The sequence below is a fragment of the Gambusia affinis genome, linkage group LG17, assembly GCF_019740435.1.
Source record: "Gambusia affinis linkage group LG17, SWU_Gaff_1.0, whole genome shotgun sequence".
Lineage (NCBI taxonomy): Eukaryota > Metazoa > Chordata > Actinopteri > Cyprinodontiformes > Poeciliidae > Gambusia > Gambusia affinis.
Window position 1 is genome coordinate 13,878,853 of NC_057884.1, and position 15,984 is coordinate 13,894,836.

A 15,984-nucleotide genomic window follows, 5' to 3' on the forward strand; every position below is an offset into this window, starting at 1 on the left:
AGGGAGTTTCATTTGATTCCACGGTTTTGTTTGGGAAAAAAAACCATACATATTAAGAAAACAGTGACGTCCTCATATGATTGATCTTCAGTCCCTTGAAATCTCTCATTTAGAGCTTTTCTCCCACATGACCTGCAGCTTTAAATGTGAGGCAGAAATGTGATCAAGGGTTGACATGCGACAAGCATCTGAGTGTTTTACAGAACTGAGCACTTCCTGCTATTTTAAATAAACCAGTATTCTAGACATGCTAAGGACGCTCCGCAACAGCGAATCTGAGCTCTGCTCTACCTTACATCTCTCAGGTGAGTCTCATCCTATCTCAATAAATACAAATTAATATTGATGGTGGGGTTAAATGAAATTGTCATCATCTCTTTAAAACTGCATTAGCTCTTTTTAGTGAATGCGTAAAGATATGGATTTCCAAAGGAAGCATCTCCTCATATCTAAGTCGTCTAAAAGTGTGATATACCGTCATGGTTTCTTTTTTCTTCATTTCCTGTTTCTGTCATCTAGCAGAGCAACAGTTGCCATATCAGTGCAACGAGGATGTGCGCACAGAGAGCCTGAAATGAGCTGAGGTGAACATTTTTATTGGATTTAACACCAAATTCGTCCAATACCGAGGTAAGACATGAGCAGGTGATTCTGAAAACACTTCTTAAGACTGTTTTAAACACCTATTTTACCTCCATGTAATGGAGTGTGTTAGTAAAATATAATGACATGTTCCTCAACTTCATCTCTTTTTTTGCCACTGTGACACAGTGGCAGTTCTTTAAAAGCAGATAACGCAGTTTGAGTGTTTCAAAATATCAATATTTGCTGAAGTTTTTAGTGTTTTTCTGGTGAGAATGAAGCAAAGGGTGTGGTGAAGGAACATGATTGTTTCATTATATGTAAGATGTTACTGGCATACAAATGACGCATACAGTTTTCCTCTTATCAGCATTGCAGTGGGAAGTTTATACACTCATCTATACTCTCGTCGTGTGTGGATATATTAATTCTGGGGGTTTTAAGGGTGCATTTGAGCTGTTTTACTGCAATGTGTATGATTACATATAAATGTTTACAATTTTTAGAGGATAAACACTTTCTAAAGCTTTGAACTAGGTCTCAGCATCATCCTGTCTGGTTATTTAGCAACTCAGAATTTGTAAACGTCATTTATATGGTTCATCTCTCTTTTTAGTTAATACTGCTGAGGTCTATGTAAACGCAGAAGCTCGATTTGAACTACCGGTAGTTTTTACCAAATACCCAATTATATCCAGATTTCAACCATCTGACCCAAACTATGAGACTCAGATAAAAGGTAATCGGTGGAAATCATCAGGATTAATTATGCAGTTAATGAGTCTCAAAGCTATTAGTATATGGAGGATGCTGTAGTGTCACTGTCCACTGCAACATGGGGTGAGAGAACACAGACCAAGAAATAAGTCGATGCTTCAAAGTCAAAACTGGATGGAAATTTTCATCTACAATGAAGACAAGAAAAATGCATCCTGGTGAAAAGTTTCATGGTGAAAAGAACCAAACATTGAGCTTTTTAGTCATATTACAAGAGGAATGTTTGGACAAGTCAGGCAGAGAGTTTCAAAGTTGAAAGCGGTACCAGCTGTCAAGCATGGTAGTGGCAGCTTCATACCGAGGGTCTATTCTGCTTTATTGACAAATTTAATTGAGTAATGTTGAAGCAAGACCACCTCCAAATCCCCCAGCCTCTTTTCAAACCACCGAGGTGGAAGCTAGACGAGGTTTGGGGCTACAAAATAAGAAACTGAAAATCTACTATCTATTCTTGATACCAACCTATTCTCGATCCGCACAGAGCCAGAGTTGTGGAAAGACCTTGACCACAGTGACAAAAATATTTGTCAGTGGTGAGCATGTATATAAATATATATGACCCTATATTTGACCCTAGTTTAGTTCACAAGAAATTCAAGAAAAGCGTACAAATTCCTCGCTGTCACTTTACGTCTCTTTAATACAGGCGATGTTTTCAATATTATTTTTTCTGTGATTTCAGATCTCATATTTAACAACCATGCCCTCCAGCGTGAAGATACGTGCCGTGCTGCTGTGGGGAGTGTGTGTGTTGTTTCCTGTGAAGTCGGTGACGAGTTCAGCACCAGAAAACAGCGGCATGAACATCACTGTTCCACCAGACATCACAACCAACCAGCGAATCACTGCATATACAAGCACGTTGCAGCCTGCAACCCTGCATCCAGCAAAACCTGCAGATGCTGCTGCTCATGCGACGGAGGCAGCGTCACCCACAGTGGACCATCAGAACGGTGACAGAAACACAAGTAAAAGTGAGAGCAGACAGCTTGGTTTGACTACTGCTGAAGAAGCAGTCAACCATTCCAAACCTCTCGCCCCCACAGAAAAGGTGACGACTAAGGATGTAGTTTCTGTAAAGACGACAACTGCAACTGCACAAACCTTCCCTGCAGGGCCGCCGTCAAGTACAAGCGAACCTCTGTCTGTCAGTCAAACAATCACAGCTAGAAGAGAAGAAACTTCTGCTGCAGTGACCACAGCAAGTGGTGGAGTTAAATCTTCCACTGCCGTCTTCACTGCTACAAGTGAAGAACAAATTTCCTCGTCAAAGACCACAGGCCATGCACACAATGTTACAGACGTCACATCAACTGGAAGTGGACTACATCCGTCCACTGCCATGACGACAGCTACGAGTGAAGTGCAACCATTGTACAGTTCAACAACAGCAGAAGCAGTAAATCAGACAACGGATCATCTCCTCCAGACATCTGCCTCCAGTTTTACTAACACGACTCCTCCTGCAACACATTCTGCAACTACTTCAGCCTCATTTGTTTCTACTCGAAATTCAACAACCATTACTGGATTCAGATCAGAGGTACCTTCCACCACCTCTCTGGATAACTCTACTCAGAGTACTTCCACCTCCAGAGGTCCCACAACTTCAGTTCCTACGACAGGAACCATTAAGTCCACCAGCACAGAACTCTCATCGAAATCCTCTTCTGTTTCCGCCACCACTAACTTCAACTCTACATCACCTGAACCTGTTTCCACTTCAACAGATTATTCCAACACCACCTCCAACTCTACCAGTCCAGCTGGAGCTTTTATTCCTCATGTCATTGGGTCAACAACAAGCTCCGCTCCATCGACTACAAAAGCTCCCTGCGAACCGTCAAAGGACTCGTCAAGCAGCGAGGTGCTGCCCTGCTCCACCAGGGGCGTGAAGCAGCAGTGCCTCATAGTTATCGCCGTCTTGGCCTTGGTGGCCACCATCTTTGTAATTTCCACCATTGTCCTTTGCATCAAGTTGTCAGCAAGAAAATACAAAGTTAGGAAACCTCAGCAGGACACGGAGATGATGTGCATCTCCTCTCTGCTGCCTGATAGGAGTCACAACTACATAAGGCAGCGCAATCCAGTGAGCAACGGAGTCCTGGTGTTCCCTACGGGAGGAGACAGCGACGAGGAAGGTGGGGATAATCTCACTCTCAGCAGCTTCCTGCCAGAAAATGACCGCTATGTTTAGCTGATTTGGTGCAGCTTTGTGAGACAGAATGGATCTGCCTGGGATCAGTGATGCAGAAATCGAGTCAGTTTATGTGGTAGACACAAAAACCACACTTACCACTTAATGTTCAAAGCTGGATCACCTACATCTGACATTTGACCTGAAGGATGTTGACTTTGAGCAAAACTTGTCATTTTTGCATAACTTTACACACGTTCTCCCCCCTCATGGGAGAATTTAAAACCAGGATGCAGAGAACGATCAAAGCTGCTCTCTTTTTTTTTTTCTTTCAAACATCCGGACCAAAACCTCTTGTGGGATTTCACTTTGCAACAAGAGACAGGAAGCCTTTGCTTTGTCAAGAAACATCTCTTCTTCACAGAGACTGCTCAGTTTTTTTGGAAACTGAAGACTTAACTGTTTAATATCGAACTTTATTGAAGAGATTTTATCGTTTATCTGTGTGTAAAAGCACACGTTTTGAACTGCAATAATTGTATTTTCCTTTAATGTTATGTGCATGGATTATAAAAAGTTGACACACCTATTGACATGACAGGTTTTTTTGCAACCAATATTACTTCCAGTTAATTCAGAACCTTAGTTAATTAAAAAGTCTGAAATATTTTAAAGAACTTAGAGAGGTGGATTTACAAACTAAAATAATGTGGTTGCATGTTATCCGATCTGATTCAGGTCTGAGCACTGACTGGACCCATTCAAAATTTGATTCTTCTTCCAGTAAAGGCATCCTTCCATTTTGAACAGTGATCATTTTCATAAAAAACTCGTTTTTTTTAATGTGCACCACTTGTAGTTTTAACAGATTCCCCAACCTGAGTGCTGCATCTCTGCATCTGAATAATGTTCTCCTTTCCTGTCTGGTTAGTTTTGCTAGTTTTGGGATTTGTTACCTGTTTAGTTGCTAACTCCTATTTATAGCTGAAAACAAAATACAACAAAAGGGACATGGTAAAAAGTAGGTATTTTACGGCATTACGTGTCGTTCCTTAAACCAGGGACAAATATCTGAAATGACGATAGCTAATACTAGCAATTTTCACCACAGTCTAAATGCACTCAGTCATGTTGAAAACCAAACTAAAAGTTCCTCACTGAGTTCTGTATTTTCTAGTCCTTTATTGTTGTTTTTTTTTAACTACAAACCTGACAAATCCGACTTCCCAGCACAAAGAAAATCCAAAATTGGAGTCGTTGTCCAAAAGGTTTTTTTTTTACTTCCTCAGTGTTTTAGCAGAAACTTAAAGTTTTCTGCTAAAAGTAAAACATTATGGTCAAAAACTGTGATACTGGTTCCATCAGTCCACAAACCGTTTTCCAAAGTATTTTTGTTGAATTTGAGCCACCATCTTGCCATCTTGTCCCAGTTCCCAGACGTGCTTTACAGCCAGTACCACCCAGAATCTGGATCAGTATTCTTATTTTTGTCATAACATCTGATGATGTTTGTCTTCCTTAAGCTCCACTGTGTTTCTAACACTTTGGAGAAAGTTTGCGCCTTATCCTGACTGATACCTTTTTGACACTTTGATACTCCTTTAAGAAACCATTGCTTTCATTGAGATGTGATGAAGAAAATGTTAGGAAATGCCTACTCGCAGAGTTTTACTTTACTTGGAGTTCATCAGAGGAACCTTAAAATGAGTGAGCGACAACAGAGTGAACCACAATATTTGATTTATTATTCATCCCCATTTTAAAAATATGTTTGTTGTTTTAGCTAATTTGCACAGAGAAAATATTTGATGAAAAGTTGTGAAATTATTCATCTTGGTGTCAGTTTTATGCGTCATATTTTAACTTGGGTGTGTATACTTAATATTCACTGCAGGATTTCTTATTTATTTTTTTGGCAGCTTTGAGAAAAATCTTTGCATAAGTTTTTTGGAAGAAAGCATAAAAAAGTCCAGAGAGTGCTGGTATGGTTGACAGTGAAGGGGCCCAAGTTAAGTTTTAGTTGTTTATTTCTTGGAAATTGTAGACTTAAAAATATATGAATGTATATTTTTTTATTATTTCTGCAGGAAACGTTTTATGTTTTGTTGTCTCCATTTTGTTCGCTCTTAATAATACTCTTATAAAAAGTCCAGTCCACTCAGACTGGTAAATAAGGATGCTATTTTGATACATGTGCTTTCCTCAAAGATTAATCTGTAATTGATGAGAAACGTGAGAATAGAGATTTGTACTATTGAAGTTGTGACTCCAGGAAATTGAGGATGAGTCAACGTCATTTTGGCCTTTCTATGCACAAAATCAAAAATCACAATTTTGCATTATGAACTTAGACTTAATGTTTGGATTTTTTTTTTTTTTTCGTTTAATGTTACACATTAGACATGTACTGTGTACTGTTTAAAATTGGAAAAACCAGAAATCTCTTTAGGAAGCTAAATGAGATTTGGTCAAATCGATTAAACTTTAGCTCCCTCTTCTCTGTAGTTGAGCTGATTAATAATGCATTTACTATGTACGTTCGCTGTAGAAAACAGTGTCTTTCATTATTAAATGTGTAGTTTTGGTACTTCTTTTGTAACTTCTGTTTACGGCTCTCCAAATGGCAGAGTTATAATAAAACTGGATCTTCTCTAAACTCATTCAGTTCCCTTATTCACAAAAGGCTTCACAGACAAGCTTTTGCTTCCTATACTGGATTTTAATTTCACATTCACTTCCCTTCTTGTGAAACGATAACAGTTCTCTGAATGCTTATTAGCCTCACAATGTCCCTTTTTTCCCCCTTTGTGTCCCATCAAATATGTGAAGCAGGCGGCAGCAACTATTAACAAAGCCGAGACCAACGTAAACCTTTCTGACGCCGGACGTCATCTGATGCTCCTCTTGACCATATAAAGCCGGGATTGTCTTCAGTCACAGACAAAACAGAATAGTAAAGAGAAAAGCGCCCTCTCAGGCGCAGTCACACTCCCGTCCTAAACTGGTCACACACTCGGCGTGTGCATTGAATTGTTTGCTTGTGGATGAAAAATGCTTCTTTGTTTGCAATAGTCTCTCCTCCTTGCCTTTTCTCTGGTTGTTGAAGTTGTTTTCTCTCCACAGGAAACATTAACCTCTTCCTGCATTAAGGAGGTCAGTCACTCAAGCTGCTCTATGACTACTTTATTTAACCCCAGGTGGTCTCCTGCTGCTCATTAGCATCACTCCAACATGACAGGCTGCCACATCAGGCCATCTCGCTGCATAAAGTGTTGGAACTAATGGTTTTTTACTGATTCAGTCACTTATTTATTGGGTCCTGGTATTCATTTCTCTTAAACCTTTTCTCATTTTGTCACATTGCAGCCAAAAAAGTCCAATGTGTTTTTGTGACATTTTGTGTGGTGTTAGCTCCTGACTTTCTTTGAAGAGTGATGTTGGTTACACTGGATTTTATTTTGTAGCATCAGGAAAAATGAGCTAAAAACAAATGCTTTTTGCACTCTTTGGATTTCTCTGTGTAAAGAAAAGCACAATGTACTTTATTCATTTCATTCACTCTGCTTCACAGTTGGTTTTGTGTTGATCGGCAGCATAAAACCCCAATAAAATACAAAGGATTTCTTTGGGTTTTAATTAGACAAAATGTCTAAATGGTTAAAGAGGTTTAAATACCTTCCATGTCCAGTTAGCCACACAAAGAGCAGAGAGGAGGTCCCTGCCCCCACAGCACTTTATAAACTCATACCTAACTAGAACAATCTGTGCTCAGGCCTGGAGAACCCAGAGACTGTCGGGGAAACTGGAGGAGGGGGAGGAGAACAGAGCAGAGCCAGAAGGAGGGATCTGTACTCCTGGTTAATGACATCTCTCCTGCGCTATCCAGACAAACCTCCGCACTGAAACCTGAAACTTGCAGAGGTTGCACGGTTCCCCAATCCGTCACATGTGCTCTGCTCTCCCTCTAACTCTGCTTCTTGCAAACTGGTTTCAGTCACCCTTCCACCAGAGGGGATTTCAAGCTGAGAAACTTCTTCCACCCTGAATGGTGAGTGAAATGGAAACGCAGTAGAAAGTTTTCTTCTCAGTTTGGAAAGAGCAGAAGGCATCATGCAGCTCCTGTGCATGATGCTGTCTGAAGTCAGGAGACATGACAGCATCAGGATGCTTCCAGACTCGAGCAGTTATTTAAACCTCTGGATACTTTTACATCCAGAGCTGATAATTACCTGTAAAAGAAACTGATGGTAGACTTTAATATTCCTTAAATGCTTTCTGTAACTTCTTTTCCTTTGTTTCCATTAGGTCACCTTTTGCTGGCATGTTTTTTGTGTCTGACTGCACAGACATATTTGGGTATTTGGCTCAGGGTAATTCATGAAGTGGAGGGGAAAAAGTTTATTTTCCAGTTGGAAGTTGGGTTTCATGTGGGACAGCTTGCACACAGATGCAGCTGAGAGGGGATTTTTTTTTAAAAAGGGAAAAAAAAAAAGTGAGCCGCTGCCAATTAACACACAGACAGAGCAGAGAACAGAGAGAAGGCCAAGTCAATAAATACAGCTGGCTTTACAGGGTCAGTTCACGAAATATGCACTAGAGAAAAAAATCTCCGTAACAATCATTTACAACTAGGCCAAGTAGATTTATTATATTTTATTATGTTGTCACCTTCCAGTGATAGAAGTGCACAGTGAGCAAAAATGAACACTAACTACAGTTTTAAAGGTGGTACTTTCAAGCAAAATGACATTTTATAAATATAATTTTCATAATACCTTCATTTGCATTCAAAAGTTGCTCATTATATTTGTAAATTGATATATTGTATAGAATAGACAATGTCTCTCAAAATACTTTAAATCCATGTTGAAGCATATTGTGTGAGATTAAAATAAAAATCATTAGAGCAGAAAGGTAAATTTATACATAATAAGCAACAAACTGCTAAAAAACAGAAAAAATTAAGACCTTTCATGACAACTTGCAACTGCTTTGGTGAAATGGACACAAAAATTAAGCCAGGAATACAAACATATATGTAATCAACAGAAATTAGGAGAAAATGTGCTAATTAAGCAATTAATTTAATTGAAACAATCTTCTGGTTTCTCAATACTAACTTTAAACCACATAAAAAGTGTAACTTAAATCTGTAAACATTCATTTTTGAAAGATAGACCTGTTATTTTACATAACTGCACATTTTTCTCACATTGTACATTTGACTTTACTGTTTGTCTTATTTTTGAGATTTGCTTGTTGTTACTGAAACGTCTTAATTTCTTCAGTAATGGGCAATAAAGATAATTTTGTTTTATTATTTTCCTAGTGCAGACCAGTCAGTTAAAGTAGATTTGACATGTTATGAAAAACACAAAAAATATATGGAGCAGATGAGCAGCTGAGACAGAAAATTGTTAATTAATGACTTTACCAAAACCAAAACAGTATATCAATAAAATATCTACTAATAGATGTTTTGTGTGTTGTTTACGTTCCCTTCGCTAATGTCAACATGTGTTCATGTGTTCAACATCAGGCTTGGTGGGAATGAAACTTGAGACTGAAGCCAGTTCAGGGTCAAACTAGAGGTCACTAAACTGAGAGACCTAAGTCTAAAGTCTTCTCCTGTTATGTGGGGTCAGGTTAGTGCATTAAAACAAAGATGAAAAAATGTCGACATTAATTTATATTGCAACTTACAAAAAGGCTTTTTCTGAGTCATGACAGTCCTTTTTGCAAATGCATGAATCGTGTTTTGTCCAGAAAAGATTTCAACTCAGCATAGGCCAGTATGAGATTCTCATGGTATAACAATGAGTGAAAAAAAACTGAGGTTTTTTTTTTTTTTTTTCATTCGCATGATAATAGATCTCCGTTTACAACAAGTGATCTATACCTCCATGTAGCATTAACTGTCTTTCCATATGGGCCTTCACAGATCCGGAGAGGAAGCCATGCATCCAGGAGCCCTAAGTCCCATCAGCCTGTGTGTGGTGTTGTGCATCAGCAGAAGCCTGGCCACACATTTACCTCTTTACGGTCCCCTAGAGGGAAGTACAGATGAGGAAGAGCTTAGTCTCGTAAATTCATCTGTCTTTCCCAGATTTCACCCCACTGAGTACCAAACCACACCACCAGAACCGTCACGAGAAGAAAGAAACCTCAGCGAGTTCATCAAGGTCCTGGAGGAGAACATGCTCCTCGTCCTTGTTTCAGGCACACTCATCTTCCTCACCGTCCTCATTACCTGTGGAGCGTTTTTCATGAGCCGGAGGCTCAAGGTGAACTCCTACCACCCTTGCTCCTTCCCCTCAAAAATGTACGTGGACCATCAGGACAAGACCGGAGGCACCAAGCCCTTTAACGAAGTGCAAGGCAAAGCCGTTCCTGAGCTGGAAATGGAGCCAGTGGACTCCAACAAGCAGCTACAGGCTGACATCTTAAGAGCTGCAAGCAGCCTACGAACGCCAACTAAATGTCCACAGGCTGCAGAAAGCAGTGAGTCAGCAGCAGACCCCAGTCCTGAGGACGACTTGAAACCAGATCACAGCATCCTGGAGCAGCAGCTACCGACTCTGCCTGAGGAGGAGCAGGTTGAGCTTCCCGACAGCAGGGAAGCTGAGGCAGCAAGTTTTGAGTCGGACCATCCAGAGCATCTTCACCCGGGAGACGGGGATTCAGAGGAGCCTCCGACCGGAAGGAGTCTCCGGCCATCGTCTCTGCACATTCACAATGAAACTGCTACACTGCAGCTGATCGCTGGGGAGAAAACGGCCTTCTAATCAGCTTTAACGAGACAAGCTAAGAACTTATTCACAGGGATCCTCCAGCAACATTTCATTCTCATCAAAATTGTGTCATTTTGTAAAGAAAACAGGTCTTGTAAACTCGAGTAGTAAGACGTTTTAGCGAAGTACTAAAACTATGACTGCATTTTGAAGGGTCTACAGTGCCTTGTAATCGCATTCACGTACTTAAACCTTTGGTATTTTTTGTGTGTTTCAACCACAAACTTCAGTCTACCTCACTGAGACTGAATTTATATATTAACACAAAGAGAGCGTTCATTTTGAAGCTTTTTTTTTTCAACTAAAAATGAGAAATGTCTGTTATGTATTTGTATTCAGTCCCCATTTACCAATCTAAGAACTTATTCAATTTCTATGCATTTCTCCAGCAGGGACAGGTAGTCAGAGTTGACACAACAACAGGGAGTTACCAGAAAAAAACCTGCCAAATGTTGCAGGATTTGAGACAGAGATTCACCTGGTGATGGCAGCATCATGCTGTGGGAAGAGGGAAACATGGATGGAGCTAAATACAGGACAGTACGATGTAACAGAATTGGAACAGCCCTGAACATCCCACCGGAGATGATTAACATCAGACATATTCCTATCTTAAACTGGCCCAAGGTCCAGCGTGTAATTTCACAACGTGTGGGACTGTGGGTAGTTTTGCAGCTGTATTTTGTGGTGAAAAGTGGAGCAACGCAATATATTGCAGCAGAATTTCCATTGCAACACCAATTTGTGCAACTGAAGCACAAAGGACCACTTGGAGGCTTATGATGCTACAACCATTCAGGTGGCCGGCTTTGAAACCCTGTTTGCTAAAATCATTCTAGATGATTCTGGGCCTCTCAGTCAACAAGATACAGATCTTGGAGAGGGAGTTTGGAAAGCTTAGGAACAATGTTGAGGAATATGTGGTTTATTATCAACAGTAATAATTTTCCCAATATTGTACAACCCTACGATGAAGTACCATAAAGCCTTATATTCTGATCATTGTGAATTAGTATTGATTTTGAAATCAGGAATCAATTTCTTTCCATGATGATTCACTACTTTGTCAGTCTAGAAATTAAAATACCAGTAAAAAATATTAACATCTATGGTTGTTATTCTATAACTGAATAAAAAGTTCAAATGGATGAGTGTTTTAGAGAATCACTGTTACTTAAATGTGTATATCAGATTTGTAATGCTTGCTTTTTCTCTAGATACCATGTAAGTCATTTAAAACAAATAAAAATAAACATTTCCAATGAAACAAGGCATTGAAAAAGTTACATTTTCTGCAGGTCTGTCAATAAGCTCCATTAATTATGAGTCTTAAAAAAATAAGCTGGGCTGAAAACAAAATGACGCAAAACATTTTTATTACAGGCTTTCAAGGAAGCATTTGTGAATATACACTTTTACACTTTCAACTACTGGACCCCGTCTTCAGCGCAGATCCTTGCCTTAATCACACATTTCAACATAAACACTCCTCCTCAAAACAATCTGAAAACCAAACATAATCTCAAACAGCATAAGGCTCAGCTTTGTACTGTCAACCCAAAAAATACATTGTGCGTTTACATGACAGGCTGAAGCATACAGTCGACAGGGTTAGAGGATCAAAGACTAACACAGAAAGCCTTGTGTAACAGTCCTATAAAGGGTTGACCAGTGTGCGTTTGTCTTAATTACTGCTGGAAAGTGAAACAGTGGTACTGGGCTGCTGCTATTTCACTTCTCCTGAACAGGAAGCAGACGGCATCCGGCTCAAAGCAGGAGAGCTTGGTTTAGTTGCTGGCTCTGACTGCCTCCTGCTGGTCGTCGTGCTGCTTGAGGCGATAATCTGCAAGGGCCGCTCTGATGGCGTCCTCTGCCAGCACTGAGGGACAACCAGGCAAAGGTCAATTAAACGTGCATGAATGCTTGAACTGAGAGAACATTGCTAGAGAAAAGAAATACAAGAACGTCTTACTGGAGCAGTGCAGTTTAACGGGTGGAAGACTGAGCTCCTTGGCAATGTCGGTGTTTTTAATCTCCAAAGCTTCATCCAGCTGAAACAGAAGCACAACATTTAAGTAACAACAAAACTCGGATGTGTAAGACATCAAATTAGTAGGGGTTCTACTAATTTTTCATTTCAAAATTCTGTACTTTTCTAAAAGCTGAAATTTGCAAAAACATTTTCCATTTGTTTTCTTAAAGCTTTGAAGAGTTGAAAAAAAACTAAACATTTATCTCGTTGCATTTTATAATCAGCATTTTTTTACTTATTATTAAGTAGCTCATCAGACAGAATGATCCTTTTTAAATTTAAATCAATGTAAAAAATTTTTTTCGATTTTTACTTTTTTAGAAAACATAACAGGGAATGACGTCTGAAAACAAAACTTTTTTCCATGCTTTCTTTTTTGATATTGTTCAAGACTGCCTAGAAACCATGAAAGTAAAACATACAAAATAAAAAGCAAAAAGTGTTAGCTTACTGTTTTGCCTTTCACCCACTCAGTTGCCAGGGAGCTGGAGGCGATGGCAGAGCCGCAGCCGAAGGTCTTGAACCTGGCATCCACAATCTTCCCCTGGTCATCCACCTCAATCTGTAAACGTAAATATCAATTTTAAACAAAGGGATTATAAACATACGTCCATACATTAGTACCCCTACGACATTTTAAAAAGCTTGAACTCCTCTGTTCTTTGTAACAAGAAGTCAGTACCTGAAGTTTCATTACGTCTCCACAAGCCGGGGCTCCCACCAAGCCGGTTCCAACTTTCTTGGAGTTCTTGTCCAGCGATCCCACATTTCTTGGGTTTTCATAGTGATCCACCACCTTGAGATATGTAAAGAAAATGCGAGAAAAATTCCACTGCTGCTTATTCTGTGATCTGATCTCTAATTGTATTTTTGGGAGAAGAGTATCCCAAAGCACCACAAAGCATTCTGCCTCAGAATACATGTCTAAAAGTCCAGAATGTTATAGAAATACTAGTTTCCTGGCTTTCTTACATAAAAGACTGAAGTACACAGACTTGGATTGGATTAGATTTATCCACAAAACCATCATTGTCCCCCATCACCCGTCCCTTCGTTTCTGCTGAGTCACTCTGACCAACAAAGAGTCAGGTCAGAGGGTCATCTCAACGCTCAATATCGTTCTAAATAGGAAATGTAACTCTAATATGTTTAAAGAATTTACTTTACACTATTTTTACGTATTCCTTCAAATATCAGCAATGTAGAGTTTTATGGCAACATTTAAACATAGTCTCATTGACTGATTGCACAAAGTTACAACACCTTTAACTGGATTAAATGTGACTGATTATTGAAATAATTGTCAACCAATTTAGTAATCAATTAATCATTAACTGGAGTATACAAACTCAAAAATATACTTTTTTTTATTTAAAGAGGGAATTGAATTATTTGTTTATTTGCATCTTCAGTATTTCTAATATTATATATAAAGACAAAAAAGGGTAAATGAAAAATATGTAGAATGTGCAATTTTTTATACAGTTAATCAATTAATTATCCGAACAATCAATAGATTGATTGATTACTAAAATAGTTGCAGCCCTACTTTTTCACCATTTTACTCCAGTAAGCTATATTAGATAAACAACGAGAGATCACAAGTGAAACAAGACACCTATATTTTGAAATGCCTCTCTAATTCTGACTGACATATGGCCACTTTATTTTGCAATATTGATAAAGTAAAAATCTGAATATTGTTTCTGTTATGTAAATGAAACACAAGCAGTTATACTGACATTCAGCTGTTTCTAGCACAGTACACCGCGAACACTTAAGCATATTAATAGGATCTAATTACATTTAAAACTGTGGGCAGCTGGTTGGAGGATCAGTGACCTGATTCTAGTTTTAAACTTGCCAACTAGACACTGTAAAACAATAAATAATGTACATTTCTCAGTTTCCTTCCCTGCTTTGTAACATGGTACTTATAACTAGTTACACAAGCCTCCTCCTGCTGCTCTGATGTAACTCAGGACATTTATCAGCAACATATGTAAGTTTCTTTCCTCTGGTTATCCCCGAGTTTCTAACAACGTTCAATTAATTTTCTGAGCAAAGAAAAGTTCCACATTTGCGCCATTCTTATATTAGCAACACATCTACACCTAAACGCAAGTGTAAACATATCGTGAACATTATCCTGACACATTCGAGGATAGCTTTGACACTGCTTACCTTCTGATGGTAGCAGCACTGAGTGATGAACTCAGGAGCTGAGAGCCTGCGAGTGAGCAAAGACAGAGGATTGAGACACTTCTTCGCCACAGAGCCCGCCATGTTGTTCTAATGGCGCAGTTAACGTTACCGGACAGAAGACCGAGCAGCACCGAGGTAGAACGGGGAGGACTTATGCAAACTGCGCATGCTCCGTTAATGTAAATTAGCCAGAGGACATATACGGAGTCCTGTGAGTGCCAATTTTTACAGAAACAAAGTACTGCTATTGCATATGACGAATTATTACGGCCATACCAAGAGACAAATAATAATACGAGAATAAAGTAATAAAATTGTATGAAAATAAAATCGAAATAATACGAGAATACAGTCATATATGTGTATAAAGTTCTAATACTGTGAGAATAAAGTCGTAGTGACCTTTTTCTTATAATATTATGACTATATTTTTAGAATTGTCTTGTTGTTATCTTTATTTTATTAATGTGGTCACAATACTCTGTTGTAATAGGATCATAGAAAAAAAAATATATGGGGGTTTTCTACAATTTTAAAAATGTTTAAAAAAAGAAAAAAATATTAAATCCAAGATAAATATCTTTTAAGACACTGTTGTAAAAAGTCACAAGTTTAGCTTCTCTTCAACTACAAAATACAAAAACAAAAACAAATGCAAGGAAAAAAACAGACAAAAAGTCCCAAAATTTCTAATCAAATCAAATGTTACCTGCAAAAGTGACATTTTCAAGCTGGAAAACCAGTATAATTTCTAACCTGTATCTCTGTATTTTATGCTTTCCAACATTCAACTCATATTAAAAGAGGAAATGTTTCCTAGAAGTGGTTTTGTGATGTTATTGGCTAATCCCTTTATGATTGAAAGGTGCAGTTTTGTGACTTTTTTTTTTTCATTATAGATTTGTTCGGTTTTATCTTTTTTAATGTTTGAGTTTATCAAACAAAATTTCAGACAAAGACAGAGTACTGTAATTGTCATGCCAGAACTGGTGTGCTCATAGAACCTGACATGTTAGCTTTTTGGATAGCTAACATGTCAGGGTAAATAAAAATACTTTTCAAATGCAATATTTTGTCTTACAGGAAAAAAGATCCCAACCAACATGGGAAAATATGAAAATACAAGTGCCCCACTTATTTCCTATTCACACCCTTGCTACCTGATCTGTGGAAAAATTGCTAGAACTTGTATTACAACTTGAACTTCAACATGGGAAACAAAGACATTGGCATATATCGATCAGTAAAGAGCTGCAAAGATATTTCTATGACTAGTTAACCACAGTGAAAGTCAATAGCTAAAATTGGCTTGGTTATCTAACGGGACAATGCTCTAAAGTCAAGCAGAATGAATGCAAAACATTTGGTTTTGGAGCAACTTACGTAATCAGATTGAGATGCTGTGGTTTTCAAAATTAAACAATTCATTAATCTTGAAAACCTTACAAAGCATATTGAAT

General features: G+C 38.6%; 3 protein-coding genes across 4 annotated transcripts; 2 read left to right on the forward strand and 1 right to left on the reverse strand.

The window, feature by feature from the left end:
* Positions 1-168: 168 nt before the first annotated feature.
* On the forward strand, positions 169-6,156 carry selplg (selectin P ligand). Of its 2 annotated transcripts, none has more exons than XM_044144628.1 (3): positions 169-305; positions 523-630; positions 2,042-6,156. In XM_044144628.1, the coding sequence occupies exon 3, from the start codon at positions 2,060-2,062 to the stop codon at positions 3,554-3,556; it is 1,497 nt and encodes a 498-aa protein (XP_044000563.1). In that variant the 5' UTR covers positions 169-305; positions 523-630; positions 2,042-2,059; the 3' UTR covers positions 3,557-6,156. The 2 variants fall into 2 exon arrangements, with proteins under 2 accessions (XP_044000563.1, XP_044000564.1); XM_044144629.1 differs by having other exon boundaries at positions 191-305; positions 520-630.
* A 1,164-nt stretch (positions 6,157-7,320) lies between these two features.
* tmem119b (transmembrane protein 119b) lies at positions 7,321-11,911 on the forward strand. The gene is made up of 2 exons (XM_044144630.1): positions 7,321-7,544; positions 9,438-11,911. Exon 2 carries the CDS (start codon positions 9,454-9,456, stop codon positions 10,279-10,281), a length of 828 nt encoding a protein of 275 aa, XP_044000565.1. The 5' UTR covers positions 7,321-7,544; positions 9,438-9,453; the 3' UTR covers positions 10,282-11,911.
* LOC122847178 (iron-sulfur cluster assembly scaffold protein IscU-like) lies at positions 11,647-14,676 on the reverse strand. Its single transcript, XM_044144631.1, has 5 exons — positions 14,504-14,676; positions 13,002-13,115; positions 12,771-12,881; positions 12,260-12,338; positions 11,647-12,166 (listed from the first exon to the last, which is right to left on the reverse strand). The coding sequence occupies exons 1-5, from the start codon at positions 14,603-14,605 to the stop codon at positions 12,075-12,077; spliced, it is 498 nt and encodes a 165-aa protein (XP_044000566.1). The 5' UTR covers positions 14,606-14,676; the 3' UTR covers positions 11,647-12,074.
* Between the last annotated feature and the right edge of the window lie 1,308 nt (positions 14,677-15,984).

Coding starts and splice junctions, on each gene's coding strand:
- LOC122847178 (XM_044144631.1), bottom strand. CDS start 14,605: ATGGCGGGCTCTGTGGCGAAGAAGTGTCTCAATCCTCTGTCTTTGCTC. Junction 12,882..13,001: donor GAGACGTAATGAAACTTCAG/GTACTGACTTCT, acceptor TTACGTTTACAG/ATTGAGGTGGATGACCAGGG. Junction 12,167..12,259: donor CGTTAAACTGCACTGCTCCA/GTAAGACGTTCT, acceptor GTTGTCCCTCAG/TGCTGGCAGAGGACGCCATC.
- tmem119b (XM_044144630.1), top strand. CDS start 9,454: ATGCATCCAGGAGCCCTAAGTCCCATCAGCCTGTGTGTGGTGTTGTGC.
- selplg (XM_044144628.1), top strand. CDS start 2,060: ATGCCCTCCAGCGTGAAGATACGTGCCGTGCTGCTGTGGGGAGTGTGT.